General features: G+C 36.1%; 2 protein-coding genes and 1 long non-coding RNA gene across 4 annotated transcripts; 2 read left to right on the plus strand and 1 right to left on the minus strand.

Annotated features, from left to right (window-relative positions):
• The first annotated feature begins 1,239 nt into the window (after nucleotides 1–1,239).
• Nucleotides 1,240–10,041, plus strand: LOC104734430 (ferredoxin-dependent glutamate synthase 1, chloroplastic/mitochondrial). Of its 2 annotated transcripts, none has more exons than XM_010454008.3 (33): nucleotides 1,240–1,848; nucleotides 1,978–2,290; nucleotides 2,382–2,824; nucleotides 2,924–3,055; nucleotides 3,200–3,298; nucleotides 3,430–3,500; nucleotides 3,752–3,848; nucleotides 3,999–4,091; nucleotides 4,225–4,370; nucleotides 4,475–4,634; nucleotides 4,716–4,826; nucleotides 4,925–5,140; nucleotides 5,230–5,387; nucleotides 5,512–5,641; nucleotides 5,760–5,818; nucleotides 5,910–6,015; nucleotides 6,098–6,194; nucleotides 6,275–6,390; nucleotides 6,492–6,689; nucleotides 6,769–6,879; nucleotides 6,970–7,209; nucleotides 7,301–7,399; nucleotides 7,492–7,587; nucleotides 7,677–7,874; nucleotides 7,975–8,049; nucleotides 8,130–8,258; nucleotides 8,358–8,456; nucleotides 8,540–8,682; nucleotides 8,782–8,875; nucleotides 8,979–9,217; nucleotides 9,311–9,389; nucleotides 9,464–9,547; nucleotides 9,672–10,041. In XM_010454008.3, the coding sequence occupies exons 1-33, from the start codon at nucleotides 1,579–1,581 to the stop codon at nucleotides 9,831–9,833; spliced, it is 4,863 nt and encodes a 1,620-aa protein (XP_010452310.1). In that variant the 5' UTR covers nucleotides 1,240–1,578; the 3' UTR covers nucleotides 9,834–10,041. The 2 variants fall into 2 exon arrangements, with proteins under 2 accessions (XP_010452310.1, XP_087337862.1); XM_087481736.1 differs by having other exon boundaries at nucleotides 1,326–1,848; nucleotides 3,715–3,848.
• Nucleotides 10,042–10,095: 54 nt separating this feature from the next.
• Nucleotides 10,096–11,405, minus strand: LOC104734431 (transcription factor bHLH101-like). Its single transcript, XM_010454009.3, has 3 exons — nucleotides 10,893–11,405; nucleotides 10,413–10,769; nucleotides 10,096–10,309 (listed from the first exon to the last, which is right to left on the minus strand). The coding sequence occupies exons 1-3, from the start codon at nucleotides 11,247–11,249 to the stop codon at nucleotides 10,238–10,240; spliced, it is 786 nt and encodes a 261-aa protein (XP_010452311.1). The 5' UTR covers nucleotides 11,250–11,405; the 3' UTR covers nucleotides 10,096–10,237.
• Nucleotides 11,406–11,702: 297 nt separating this feature from the next.
• Nucleotides 11,703–12,541, plus strand: LOC147929112 (uncharacterized). The gene is made up of 2 exons (XR_015578215.1): nucleotides 11,703–11,962; nucleotides 12,097–12,541. It is a non-coding gene; the product is annotated as an uncharacterized LOC147929112 (long non-coding RNA).
• The last annotated feature ends 2,440 nt before the right edge of the window (nucleotides 12,542–14,981 follow it).

The following is a 14,981-nucleotide window of genomic DNA, read 5'->3' on the forward strand; positions in this document are numbered from 1 at the left end:
CGAGAGGTAGAGCCCAAGAGGCTGACTTAAAATATGGGCTTACCAGCCCAAATATTAGATATGTAAGTAAATTTTTGGTGAGAGGAAGGAAACTGAAGTACCAGGTTCGAACCGTGACAATGGAAAATAGACTAATTTACAATGGGTGAACCATGATGGGTTTAAGGTGTAGAACCTGTCTTGTAGATATAATCTTGTTTTTTTTTTATGCATATATATTTATCGCTATTAGTGTGAGTGGGTGAGCCATTACATGTAAATTACCAAAACTCAAATTCTGAATAAAACCAATGGAGTATATCTTTCTTTTTTTATCAAATCTATATATACAGTTAACTATATGAGTTTTGACTTCTTGTGCTGTAAAGTAACATTAAATGGCAATTGTGCTCAAAAAGATTATTGGGTGGATCCAAAACAATTAATATTAACGAGAACATCAGTTATCTTCCAGCAAGTGTCGTCACTCACTTCTCGATCTGTTCACGTTGGTTGTTGTTTGCTCCTTTTTGGGTATTCGTCTCGTGATACGCCAACTGAAGACGATAAGCTGAAGCTCTTATCTTATCATCATCATTATCATAAGTGAGAGGCAACGGGGGAATGTGATAGAGAGAAGGTGGCTTTTAGATCAACTTTAAGGACATTTATCATATATATCCCCCAATGGCTTCTTTAAGAACTCAAGTCCTGTTTCAGCCACACACACCTCAACCCCATACCCTACGTGTCTTTTCTTAAATTCACATATTTTTATGTTCGTTATTAATCCCAATAGTATACATGATGTACATTACATACATAGACCAAAATCTAAAGAAAAAGTTGACTGGAATAAGCAATGAGATACTATTCCAAAATGACACATTACAAAGTCAAAAATTTTCACTTGTCATAATTAGTATTTTTTTTCGAAAATAAAAAAGATTTTTGGTTTGTTCGGTTTTTTTTTTCTATCTTTTCTTCAATATGTATGAATAAAACAAAAACCGGATTATTTCCTTTGATTTTTTTCTCAACTTTAAAATGTTAACGTTAATTTGGGAGGGGCATAAACAGTCTTTCTCTGTATCTTCTTTACTGGTGGTTATGAAATTAAGGAGTAGTCACCAATCAATCTTCCCTTTATCAAAAATAGTTCCCTTTAATTTTGATGTCTCAATCCGGTTTAATGACTATCAAACCGGTTTAAAGCAGCCGAATTCTCTAAATGGCGGTCCCAGATTCCCGACCGTTACCACTCAAAAACATTTGTTTCCTTCTTCAATAAGAAAATTCGATTTTGTGCACTACTTCAAATCCCCAAAATACCCTTTTAATTTGGTACAGAGACACTTTTTGTGTAGACGAATAAATACGAAAAGAGAGAGAGAGAGAGAGAGAGAGAGATAGAAAAGGAAAGAAAGAGAGAAGAAGAAGCTGCTCATCACTCATCTGTTATCTTCCTCCTCCTCTTCTTCTTCTTCCTCTTCTTTTTTTTTTTCTTTTCCTCCCACATTTATCTTTTTATTTATTTTTCTTTTATCTTATTCTGACACACACACACGCGACACGCCTCTCTCATCTTCCTCTCTTTCAATGGCGATGATGAAATCTCTTTCCCCTGTTCCTAAGCTTCTCTCCACAACACCAAGCTCTGTTCTTTCTTCTGACAAGAACTTCTTCTTCGTCGATTTCGTTGGATTGTACTGTAAGTCCAAGCGAACCAGACGCAGACTTCGTGGAGGAGGAGACTCCTCACGCTCTTCTTCTTCTTCTTCTTCTCGCTTATCCTCTGTTCGTGCTGTTCTCGACCTTGAACGTGTCTCTGACAAAGATCTCTCTTCTCCTTCTGTTTTAAAACCTCAGGTCTGTTTCCTTCACTGAGATTGATTGTTTTCTCAAAACCCTAACTTGTTGGAAATTTACGACCTTCTTTTTTGTTTTTGTTTTGGGGGGGTTTCTTGTATTGATTGATCTTTTTTTTAAAAAAAACAGGTTGCTAATTTGGAAGATATATTGGCTGAGAGAGGAGCTTGTGGAGTTGGGTTTATAGCAAACTTAGATAACATACCTTCACATGGAGTTGTCAAGGATGCTCTTATCGCTCTTGGCTGTATGGAACATCGTGGAGGTTGTGGAGCTGACAATGATTCTGGTGATGGCTCTGGTCTTATGTCTTCCATTCCTTGGGATTACTTTAACGTCTGGGCCAAGGAACAAGGTCTTTCTCCCTTTGATAAGTTGCATACTGGTGTTGGTATGATCTTTCTTCCTCAAGAGGATACCTTTATGCAAGAAGCCAAACAAGGTGAAACTCCTTAATCTTGTTGATGGAACTAGCAATACAGATTCAATATGTTTGCTTAAGTGTATGTTGTTTCGTTTTTTTTCTCTTGTAGTTATTGAAAACATATTTGAGAAAGAAGGATTACAAGTTCTTGGATGGAGGGAAGTTCCTGTAAATGCTCCCATAGTTGGTAAAAACGCTAAGGAGACAATGCCTAACATACAGCAAGTGTTTGTGAAAATCGCAAAGGAAGATAGTACTGATGACATTGAAAGGGAGCTTTACATCTGCAGGAAACTAATCGAAAGGGCGGTAGCTACTGAGAGTTGGGGAACTGAGCTTTACTTCTGTTCACTGTCCAATCAAACCATAGTGTACAAGGGCATGCTTCGATCCGAAGCTCTTGGAATGTTTTATCTTGACCTTCAGAATGAGCTTTATACGACTCCTTTTGCTATTTATCACCGAAGGTACAGTACAAACACAAGTCCTAGGTGGCCTCTTGCTCAACCAATGAGGTTTCTTGGACATAACGGAGAGATCAACACCATCCAGGTTTCTACTATTTCTAAACATTGTTATGACACGTCAATGTACTTCAACGATGAATGAAGGATCAAAGGTTAAGATGATTGTTTCGTCTGAATTGTGCAGGGGAACTTAAACTGGATGCAGTCTCGAGAAGCTTCTTTGAAGTCCTCTGTTTGGAATGGCCGTGAAAATGAAATTCGTCCATTTGGTAATCCCAGAGGTTCAGACTCTGCTAATCTTGATAGTGCTGCAGAAGTAAGTGGTGCTGGCTTCTTATATATGTTCTAATTTCTCTTAGTTCGTTATGAGAATCATAGATCATATTCTTTACTAGTCACAGAACAGGGTTAATACATTCTTTTTTTGTATTAACTCTCCACTCATTTGGATATCCTGCAGATATTAATTAGAAGTGGCCGAACTCCAGAGGAAGCTCTTATGATTCTTGTCCCTGAGGCATACAAAAACCATCCAACTTTATCTGTCAAATATCCTGAGGTAATGTTGATCATCAGATTCCATCTAACATGGCAGCTGGGTCTTCTGTTTTCATTTGTTTTTTTATTGAATCTATTGCAAAACTCACCATTATCTCTCTCTCTCTCTCTCTGCTTCTTATTTAACTGCAGGTTGTTGATTTCTATGACTATTACAAAGGACAAATGGAGGCTTGGGATGGTCCTGCCTTACTTTTGTTCAGGTAAATCTTTTTGAGTACTGGCTGTGCATTGTACCTTTTTTACTAGAGCAGGTTTTTGAAAAAGCTCATCTAGTCAAGCTATTGTTTTGTGGAATGAGTCAAGGGGATTAATTTCTTGTCAAACTGCAATCTTGCTGTTTGCCTGATGTGTCTGAGCTCAGGCTTCTCTATTCCCTGTTCGTTTTCTCCATTTTTTTTTTCGGCTTCTCCTCAGGTTTATCTGACACTTGCTACTTGAATTCGTCACCTAGTGATGGAAAAACAGTTGGGGCTTGTCTTGACCGTAACGGACTTCGTCCTGCTCGATATTGGCGGACTAGTGACAATTTCGTCTATGTAGCATCTGAGGTATTTCACATTTCTATTCATATACAGATTTACATTTTTGATTGATACATCATGATGGTCTTAGTCACTCTAGCGCCAGATTTACTGGTTTTACAAGACTCACTAGGTAGGAGAAGCCTACTCATCTAAGTAGTAACCTATGTTTTTTAGGTCGGAGTTGTACCAGTTGATGAGGCAAAAGTCACAATGAAAGGCCGTTTAGGACCTGGAATGATGATTGCTGCTGACCTAGTGAATGGCCAGGTTGGTAGATGAGAAGTCCAAATCTTGATTACTCCTTTTTTCAACACATTGATTCTTACATTTTCTATATTAATAGCACCACCAGAGATATATAACTCTTTAGCTGACTCGTATAGCTTGTCCAACTTTACAGGTATATGAGAATACAGAGGTAAAGAAGAGAATATCTTCATTTAATCCATATGGAAAGTGGATCAAAGAAAATTCCAGGTCCTTGAAGCCTGTGAATTTCAAATCCTCAACTGTCATGGAAAATGAAGAAATCCTAAGAAGCCAACAGTAATCATTCCTGAACTTTCATCTTTTTTTTTGTTTTACTAGATATGCCTCTTGTTTCTCTCTAATCATCCAGAAGCTAATTCTTACAAATCTCATATTCTCAGGGCATTTGGTTATTCAAGTGAGGATGTGCAAATGGTTATTGAGTCTATGGCTTCTCAAGGAAAGGAACCAACCTTCTGCATGGGAGATGATATTCCGCTGGCTGGATTGTCTCAAAGACCACACATGCTTTACGATTATTTCAAACAGAGATTTGCCCAGGTACATTCAACTCATAGGTCATCTTGAAAGGTTCTCCTTTTAAGGCTAGATCCTCAACTAAAGCGTATGTCCTGGTTTCAGGTTACAAACCCTGCCATTGATCCCCTTAGGGAAGGTTTGGTTATGTCTCTTGAAGTAAATATTGGAAAACGTGGAAATATATTGGAGCTTGGGCCTGAGAACGCCTCACAGGTTTTTTTTAATCACTCTTAATTATACTTTTCCTCTGTTTTACGCCATTTTTGTTTCACACTATCTGCTTATGTATGGTTTTGTTTTTCATGAACCAGGTTATTCTGTCAAACCCTGTGTTAAACGAAGGAGCGTTGGAGGAGCTAATGAAGGATACATACTTGAAACCCAAGGTTCTGTCAACATATTTCGATATAAGAAAAGGAGTTGAAGGTTCCTTGCAAAAGGCTATATATTATCTTTGTGAAGCAGCTGATGATGCTGTCCGAAGTGGCTCTCAGCTCCTCGTTCTTTCAGACCGATCCGATAGCCTGGTAAGTGTCATATCACAACAATGTTACACTTTTTGCTCCAGATATCAGGAACTTACATAAAACTCTCATTTAATTTGGCTCTATATTAGGAACCAACCCGGCCTGCAATTCCGATAATGTTAGCTGTTGGTGCTGTCCATCAACATCTTATTCAGAACGGGTTGCGGATGTCAGCTTCCATTGTTGCTGATACCGCCCAGTGCTTCAGCACACATCATTTTGCTTGTTTAGTTGGATATGGTGCAAGGTTAGTAGTCTCTTTGGTGTCTTCTGAATTTTCTAAATTTTTCTTTGCCAAGTGATAATAAGATTATGTCATACCATCATAATCCATTTCATCTATAAGTATGCTTTTTGAAAATTTTCCACAGTGCTGTATGCCCATACTTGGCACTAGAGACATGTAGGCAATGGCGCTTAAGTAACAAAACTGTCGCCTTTATGCGGAACGGGAAAATTCCCACTGTGACCATTGAGCAAGCTCAGAAGAATTATACCAATGTGAGAGCAAATTCCAGCACACGTTCTTAAGATGTTTTCTCAAGTTTCTTTAAAGACTCATCTTTTAGTTGTTGAAACCTTAGAAAATATTCTGATTTACACATGGCTTATATTGCAGGCGGTTAATGCAGGACTTCTTAAAATTCTTTCTAAGATGGGAATTTCATTGCTTTCAAGGTTCCATTTCTCTCATCTAATATTTTCTATCTATACGTTATCTTGTGATATCTTTTCTATAACTACTGACTTGGCATTTGTCTTGGTGCAGTTATTGTGGTGCTCAGATATTTGAGATATATGGTTTGGGAAAGGAGGTTGTTGATCTTGCATTCACTGGAAGTGTGTCAAAAATCAGTGGACTCACCTTTGATGAGGTGAGAAAATACATCAAACTGATGTTCTGATTACTTTTGATGAGTTTCACATTTTTTCTAACAAAATGCAGTCATCTTTCAGTTGGCAAGGGAGACATTGTCTTTCTGGGTGAAGGCCTTTTCTGAGGATACAACTAAACGTTTAGAAAATTTTGGATTTATTCAATTTAGGCCTGGAGGTAATAACTTTATCTCAGTTTTATTTCAGTTCAGTATGTTTGTATATGCATTTTCATTTACACAAGTCTTGTTACTTTAGGTGAGTATCATTCAAACAACCCAGAGATGTCAAAGTTGCTCCACAAGGCTGTCCGTGAAAAGAGTGAAACTGCATATGCAGTCTATCAACAGCATCTCTCTAACCGACCGGTTAATGTGAGTATATATCTAGTTTCTCTTCCTCAAGCCTTTTTAGTTTCTTGATTAAGTTCACTAATTATGTCTGAACACTTGGGGCTGGCTCTCTCTCTCTTTAGGTCCTCCGTGATCTGCTTGAGTTCAAGAGTGACCGTGCACCGATCCCAGTAGGAAAAGTCGAACCAGCCGTTTCTATTGTTAAGAGATTTTGTACAGGTGGAATGTCACTCGGTGCTATTTCAAGAGAAACTCATGAAGCAATTGCTATTGCAATGAACAGGATTGGTGGTAAATCAAACTCTGGAGAAGGTGGAGAGGTAAAAATATTCATTTTCTATTTTAGATTAGTAAGAAAATCAAAATCTAAGGCACTGTTTGTTTTTTTCCCCTCTGTAGGATCCTATCCGTTGGAAGCCACTTACAGATGTGGTTGATGGATATTCACCAACATTGCCACATCTCAAAGGTCTTCAAAACGGAGATATTGCAACAAGTGCTATCAAGCAGGTAATGTTTTCATCTGTTTATATCATATAACTTTGTTCTGCAGAGAGATAAAAGTTAGTGGTAACTTTACTTATTTTGTATATATCTCAGGTTGCTTCAGGGCGTTTTGGAGTCACACCAACATTCTTGGTGAATGCAGATCAACTGGAAATCAAAGTAGCACAAGGTGCTAAGCCTGGGGAAGGTGGTCAGCTTCCAGGAAAGAAAGTTAGTGCGTATATCGCAAGGCTAAGAAGCTCTAAACCTGGTGTTCCGCTTATATCACCGCCTCCTCACCACGACATTTACTCTATAGAGGATCTTGCTCAGTTGATCTTTGATCTACACCAGGTGATCAATCTTTTCAGAACTCAGTAAAACAGTTGAGATTGACCAAAGGAACTCCATGTAATCTAATTTTTACAACTGGATAAACAAACAGATTAATCCAAATGCAAAAGTATCAGTCAAGCTGGTGGCAGAAGCTGGAATTGGAACAGTTGCTTCTGGAGTTGCTAAGGGTAACGCTGATATCATTCAGGTATCAACTTGATAACAAAACATTGCCTATTGTTTCTCCCATGTAGTCTTTGTGCCAAGAAGTTTCATTGTTTATTTTGATATGATTTTCAGATATCAGGGCATGATGGTGGAACCGGTGCTAGTCCAATAAGTTCCATAAAACATGCTGGTGGACCATGGGAACTTGGACTAACAGAAACTCACCAAGTAAACATATTGCCTACTAATTCTATTGGACGTTCTGAGTTTTTTAATATAAAGACTCATTTCATCTACTTGCTTTATCTCTTTTGCAGACACTTATCGAAAACGGACTCAGAGAACGAGTCATATTAAGAGTCGATGGAGGCTTAAAGAGTGGTGTTGATGTTCTAATGGCTGCAGCTATGGGTGCTGATGAATACGGATTTGGTTCCTTGGCCATGATTGCTACTGGCTGTGTTATGGCTCGTATTTGCCACACTAATAATTGCCCAGTCGGAGTAGCAAGTCAGGTAAAACTCAAAAATACATTTAGTGAATTTTCCTTGGCTTGTTAAACATCTTCTCTTGATTTTTACTAATGTTTGTATAACATTCTCTGTATGGTCACAGAGAGAAGAGTTACGTGCAAGATTCCCTGGTGTACCTGGTGATCTTGTCAATTACTTCTTATACGTAGCAGAAGAGGTTAGCTGACCTTGTACCATCTCAATTATTAAGACTATTTATGTCCTAATCTCATCTCAAGTATAATCTTTTCTCGGCAGGTGAGAGGTATTTTAGCACAGTTGGGATACAACAAGTTAGATGATATCATTGGACGAACAGAGTTACTGAAACCACGGGACATTTCACTAGTGAAAACTCAGCATCTTGATCTGAGTTATCTTCTTTCGGTATGTGCTTTGTATCCATACTTTATTTCTTCTACACGAAATGAAGAATCATATTTATATCAGTTGTTCTAATTTCTCTTCTTTTTTTCACTATATTAGTCTGTTGGAACACCTTCAATGAGCAGTACTGAAATCAGGAAGCAGGATGTTCATACAAATGGACCTGTTCTAGATGACGATATTCTGGCAGATCCATTGGTAACACAAGTCTTTCCCTGCTGTTTCTGCACCTGGTTCTGCAAACTATGTGGTTGCTAACAGAGTTTTCTTATTATCTCCAGGTGATAGATGCAATAGAGAACGAGAAGGTGGTTGAGAAAACCGTCAAAATATGCAACATAGACCGTGCCGCTTGTGGTCGCGTTGCTGGTGTTATCGCAAAGAAGTATGGAGACACTGGTTTCGCCGGACAAGTGAATCTAACGTGAGATATAAACACTAAAGCTTTGTATAAATTGATACGTTTCAGTTCAGGTTATATATATAGCTAAACCGAGTTTTTTACTCTCTTCTTGTTCTGCAGTTTCCTTGGGAGCGCAGGACAGTCCTTCGGGTGCTTTTTGATTCCCGGTATGAACATCCGGCTCATAGGAGAGTCAAATGACTACGTTGGAAAGGTACATTAGCATCCATATGCATAAAAACAAAAACAAAAACAGTTTTTGCATCAACTGTTTACTTGTTATGAAATCTTCTGCAATGGTTTGATCTTTTTTGAAGGGAATGGCTGGTGGTGAAATAGTAGTAACCCCTGTGGATACAATCGGTTTTGTGCCCGAGGAAGCAACGATAGTTGGGAACACTTGCTTGTATGGTGCCACGGGAGGTCAGATATTCGCTAGAGGCAAAGCTGGAGAGAGATTTGCAGTGAGAAACTCACTTGCTGAAGCAGTTGTTGAAGGCACTGGAGACCATTGCTGTGAGTACATGACTGGTGGCTGTGTAGTCGTGCTTGGAAAGTGAGTAAAAACGCGATAATTCAAACCCGGCTGATTAAGAAAAAATCTATATGTATCTAATGATGATAATTGAAATGTTTTGTATTGTAACAGGGTTGGAAGAAACGTTGCTGCGGGTATGACAGGAGGCATAGCTTACCTTCTTGATGAAGATGACACTCTTCTTCCTAAGGTTTCTTTCTCTCTGTAAGGTGAAATTTAGATTATTTTCTTTCAGTATTCATCTGAACAAACTCTATTTAACAGATTAACCGAGAGATAGTGAAGATCCAGAGAGTAATTGCACCTGCAGGGGAATTGCAGCTGAAGAGCTTAATTGAATCCCATGTTGTAAGTCATCTCAAATATTTGCAGTATACTTAAAGTAGACATAGCATCAGTCACTTTCTTGGCTCATATATATATATATATATATATATATATAAAACTCTCTTTTGTTTTGGTTAAAATATAGGAAAAAACTGGAAGCAGCAAAGGTGCAACGATTCTGAATGATTGGGACAAGTATCTACCTCTCTTCTGGCAACTAGTTCCACCAAGCGAAGAAGACACTCCTGAAGCTTCTGCTGCTTATGTAAGAACAGCCACAGGCGAAGTCACATTTCAATCGGCATAGAGATCATATTCAAGAAGCATGTTGAAAACACAAGGATTGATACATTAATGGTGGACTATGGAAGAGATCTAGAATCATTATCATTCATAGATCAATGTGTGTGTGTGACAATATATTCTTATTGTCCTTTGAGCTTCAACAGTCAACACTACCATGGTTGCTATAACTGTACAGTAAATTCAGTAAAGTAACTGCTTTCAAGTTTCAACTGCCATAAAATAATCATTTAATAAATTTGCATATTCTCTTTTATAGAATAAGGTTTCCGAGTTGAATAATCATTTTTAAGAAGAAAAAGAAAATGTTACAGAACTACTAGAAGGATACAATATTAAATTCTGAGAAAGTCGTCTAACATTAACTAACAAAGATATGATTCTCTCTTTGAAAATCTTCATCTCTCATTATGATTGGCGTAATCCCAAGAGCATACCATTAATGAGTTCCTCCAGTCTCACTTTGCAATCTCCTATCATCTGCACAAAGAAGAAGAAGAAAAAAAACACGATTTTAGATTCTTTAACTATATGAGTTTCAAGTACGAAGACCACTTTTTATTTATGTTTTCAGACAAAGCACCTGAAGATGCAGAGTGTAAAATATCCTTGCGGTGGAAGAAACTGAAGAAGAGACGCTTATGACATTAAGCCCGTTTTCTTCTAACGTAAGCAACATGTCAGAGATAGATGTATATTTCGATGTAGCAATCTGGACAGCAATCTCTGTGTCAGTGAGCCAGTTTGCTGATATCTGTTGGGAGGAAGAAGAATCTATTGAGTCCATCATTGCTTTGTTTCTGAGCCGTTCTTGGTTAGTTTTTCTCGAGATTCTCTTCAAAAGCTCTTCTTTTCTCCGAGACAAACGTTGAAGTTCATGCTTCTGCTCTGGTATGTACTTCACCACTCTCGCTACCGTCATTGGAATGCTCAGCTTCCTCTGTATAATCGCAGGTCAAAAGGGTTTCTTTAGTATCCATTTCAAGATTACATAACCTAACCTTGATCCGTTTTTTTAGATGTTACAAAAAGAAAAAGAAAAAAACAGTTTTAAAGCACAAACCTTTTGATCAGCCGGAGGCAAGAGGTCACGAAGTGAAGAGTACAAGGCGTTAAGCTTTCTACGGCGGCCTCGTTCGTTTGCGTTGTGATTAAGTTTCTTCTCCAAAACTGTTCCTTTATCTTCTTCTTGATCATTGTTACTGATAGTATTAGTACCATTGCTGTGACTAAGACTCGTATTGATGTTATAGTTCTTGGATTCATCTGATTGGGTGAAAGAAGGATAAAGGATAGAAGGAAGATATTGGAGAGTAGGAGCGAAGGAATCAACTTCAGACTGCAGCCATGGATACTCCATTGTTGAAGGAGAGTACCATGCTTGCTGCTTACTTGGAAATATTGGTGTTAAGGCACACATTTTTCTTTGTCCTCTTACAGAAGTTAAGAGAGAGTAGATGAAAGAGAAAGAGAGAGTTTAATTTGATGGTGAAGATAAAGGATGAGGAGGAGGAGGAGGAAGATGATAAGACCGAATTTGAGATGATGGAATCTATATCAATGTAGTTGATGCTCTAGTTGTGTCCCCAAGTAGTTAGTATTTATAGCTCCATGATTAGTGGAAGTTTCTTTAAGCATTTTTACACTCCACACGCAGTCTCGTGCTGGGACGAGTACGGCACGAGCTTTTCGTACAACATTATCTATTTCATATTCCTTTCAAAATAGTACTCCCTCCGGTTTTATTTAGTTGACGTTTTAGAAAGTTTCACGCATATTAAGAACCCTTGTAATTTGACAATTTTAACCTCACAAATAACATCAATTAACCATCTTATTTTGATGCATTTATTTTTCGTTTTTTACAACCTCTAACCATCGACAATCAAACAAAAGGTCTTTGAGGTAGATATTGGAGATCTTGTTCCATGCAATCGATACTACAACCCAATGCAACTCTACCTACAGAGGAGAGGAGTCAATATGAAATTAGTTAATTGGGTTCTCAGATTGGATTTGGATTTTTTTTTTTAAATTGCATATTTGCATGTGTATGTTTGTTTGTGGGATTCGAGACTCATCTTTGGGAGAAAAGCTCTTGGAATTCATTGTAGAACAAAAAAGGCAAAAGAAGTTTGTTTTTTTCTTTAACTCTTGATTTTAATTATGAGGATCTGGATTCTAGATTTTTTAACTGATTAATTTCTTCTTCTTTTTTTCTATGTTTGATCTCAATTTCATCACTGCCCAATCTACAATTTCATCAGTTTATCTGGGTAAGTTCTAATTCTCTAAACTATAGATCAATTTTTGTTTTACTAAAAAAAAAACTAGAGGGAGGAGAGAGAGTTAGAGGAGATTTGTGGGATTGATCTGGTGAGGAAAAATCTCAACTGTTTCAAGAGTAACTACGAGAGCACATTGGATATGACAGCGAAGAAGCAACAACACATACATACGCTCTTGCTGCTCTCAAGTACAGGGGATCCACCACGGCGACATCATTTGAGTTTTTTGGTAAACTAAAAAAAAAGAATTATACCCATGATGGATTGATGCATGTTATTATTGTATGTTCGTATCTCGATTTTCTTGTTTAGATGATATAACATGAATCTAAGTTGAAAACAGAAAAGTGACTCTTCAATATTATCCAGCGAGAGAAGAATACTTTCAATTATTGAATAAATAATTTGTTTTAGTTTTTTTTCATTTTATGTATTGTGTTAACTTAATTAAGGTTATATTTGGAATTTTAGTGTAAAAATCACATAGAAAACCGAGAATGACAAGTAATTTTAAACAAAAAAAAATATGCTAGAACGACAAGTAAATTAAACTAGAGGGAGTATGCTAGAACGACAAGTAAATTAAACCAGAGGGAGTACTTAAATAACTCGATGATCGAGGTTTACTTCATAGCTTTAACTTATGGACATTTATAGATTACATTATTATACTATTCCAAAACGTAATGTTCTTTATACATAAGTTAGGTTAACCTTCTTTAGAAATAAATAATTAATAGCGTAATTGTACTAAAGTACAAAAGCATGTACTACCCTTAATTAATACACATCCATCTTCTTCTTTTTTTTAATTAGTTATATTTTGAATGTGAACGCAGTTTAGTGAGGGTATCTGGTTTTAACCCTTTCACTATCACCAATTTAATTCTTACATGTATGCATACATCATATGAGATTTCTTCTAGATCTCATCGATGTTTTATTTTAACTTATTAAAATGTTGTTGATTTCCCACCTGAAATTGTCTGCATGGTGTTTAGTAATTTATCACGCATCCAAATAAAATAGACAATGATTAATTCAAACGAACCGTCAAAGATAAATTTTGTTAAAACAGACGAAGTATTATAGTATTCGTTACTAGAAACTTTGAAAATTTGTTTAAGTATCTTTCAAGTTATATACCCATCCATCCATAATATCATGCATATATTTATATAATTTATACTTTTGTTTTTGTGTTCTTTCCGGATCAAAATGTATTATACTCTTGTAGTTTCTCCTTTTCTTTTTTTTTAAAGTCATGAAAGGTAGTGAATTAACAAATTTAACGAATAAGGTTGGAAGTAATGACAGTGATGACATTATCAAAATGACATTATGATCTAATCGATGACGTTTTAGAGTTCTTATGTTTGTCATCACTTCATTTCATATTATTTCACTTAAAGTAGAGTGGTAAACGCAAATACCATCATATTATAGACATAGAGAATTTTTCTTTATACAATAATATATATAGACATAAAGAATTTAGAACTCGATCCATAAACTGATCATAATTTATACTAATTAATGTCGCTGTTTTATGATTCCATATATAAGCTTACGATTTTGATTTACTTTGTTTGTACGTGTTATTGATTTCTCAATGCATGTTTGGGTTTATATTGGTTTTTACTAGCTAGAGTTTAGTTATGATCAGAATAGCACAATTTTTAAAATGTCTTAGACTCTTAGCAATTAAAAAAATGTAAATGATGAATAAAAGAGAAAGGTGACATTGACAAAGACAAATTAGGTTCCAGGTCTGTTTAGTCCAAATAAATAATTATAAAACGAATTAAATTAAATTATACTATATGCGAGTGTGTATTTGAGGTGGTTCGTTTTCGAATTTTTTTGGATATACTCATCTTTTAAAACAGTATATCCCCTTCATATTAATCTTGTCATATTTTTGTAAACATCAAACGAGTAGAAAATATTTAAGTATTCGTTTACTCAGTAGTACTCAAAATATATTGTAAAATGGTTAATACACAACATGACTTGACATGTGATAGAGACAAGTAAAAAGTAAATACACACAAAAGGAGGAAGAGAGGGTAAAAAAACGCACACGCCCTTTGGTCAACGTCACGTGTCAGCCGCAGGGTCGAACCGAAGAACCACATCTTCCATGTACTGATGTACAGATCATCATTTTTATTATTATTAATTTTATTTTTTTTCATAAAACAGACTAACAGTTAATTAAGTTTTTTTGTTGGGGTTAGTTCTGCCAAAAATCCCTAAAACAATCTTCTCATTTTAACTTTTATCTTCCAAAATACTTTTGAGTTCTTCTTCTTCTAGTCTTTTAATTTGTAACCTTAAAATGTGTATATATAAAAAAAAACCAATTAAAATGTTAAGACCCTAACAATATGTGGTGATTGGTGACTTGCCTTTGAAATACAATTAATTATTTTCTTAAGCATGTAGGCTTTACCTAAGGAAGGTCTTGCCTACGTTGACATATTAATTACTAATTGTGTTCCATAAAGTAACCAAAAATGAGGAAACGTTTTCATATCTTTACTTCTTAAATTCCTAAAAATATGCAAAACACTCAAGAAAATGTTGAACTTTATATACATAAAGAACTAACTAAAAGAAAACACTTTAAATTATACTAGTTGAGTTGCGATTTCTTTATTCATTTCTCTCTAATATCTCAGGGGAAAATTATATATTTGATTGTATGTATAACCTTTATTAACAACCATACCACACTTATATAAATAAGCTGACGTCTTTTTATTAACCTCTTTGTCATATGTATTTTTAAATCATAATGGAAATTTAGCTAATAAATTATGAGGACAGAAGAGGCTATAAAAATGTTATCTTTTAAACTT

Source organism: Camelina sativa, chromosome 13 (assembly GCF_030686135.1).
Source record: "Camelina sativa cultivar CO46 ecotype springtype chromosome 13, ASM3068613v1".
Classification (NCBI taxonomy): Eukaryota; Viridiplantae; Streptophyta; class Magnoliopsida; order Brassicales; family Brassicaceae; genus Camelina; species Camelina sativa.

Excerpts from the sequence above, each read along its gene's own strand:
- LOC104734430 (XM_010454008.3), top strand. The coding sequence starts at position 1,579 with ATGGCGATGATGAAATCTCTTTCCCCTGTTCCTAAGCTTCTCTCCACA. Across the intron at positions 7,588-7,676 it reads GACTAACAGAAACTCACCAA|ACACTTATCGAAAACGGACT; the intron begins GTAAACATATTG and ends TCTCTTTTGCAG. Across the intron at positions 9,218-9,310 it reads TGTGTAGTCGTGCTTGGAAA|GGTTGGAAGAAACGTTGCTG; the intron begins GTGAGTAAAAAC and ends GTATTGTAACAG.
- LOC104734431 (XM_010454009.3), bottom strand. The coding sequence starts at position 11,249 with ATGTGTGCCTTAACACCAATATTTCCAAGTAAGCAGCAAGCATGGTAC. Across the intron at positions 10,770-10,892 it reads TGCCTCCGGCTGATCAAAAG|AGGAAGCTGAGCATTCCAAT; the intron begins GTTTGTGCTTTA and ends GCGATTATACAG. Across the intron at positions 10,310-10,412 it reads TTTACACTCTGCATCTTCAG|ATGATAGGAGATTGCAAAGT; the intron begins GTGCTTTGTCTG and ends TTCTTTGTGCAG.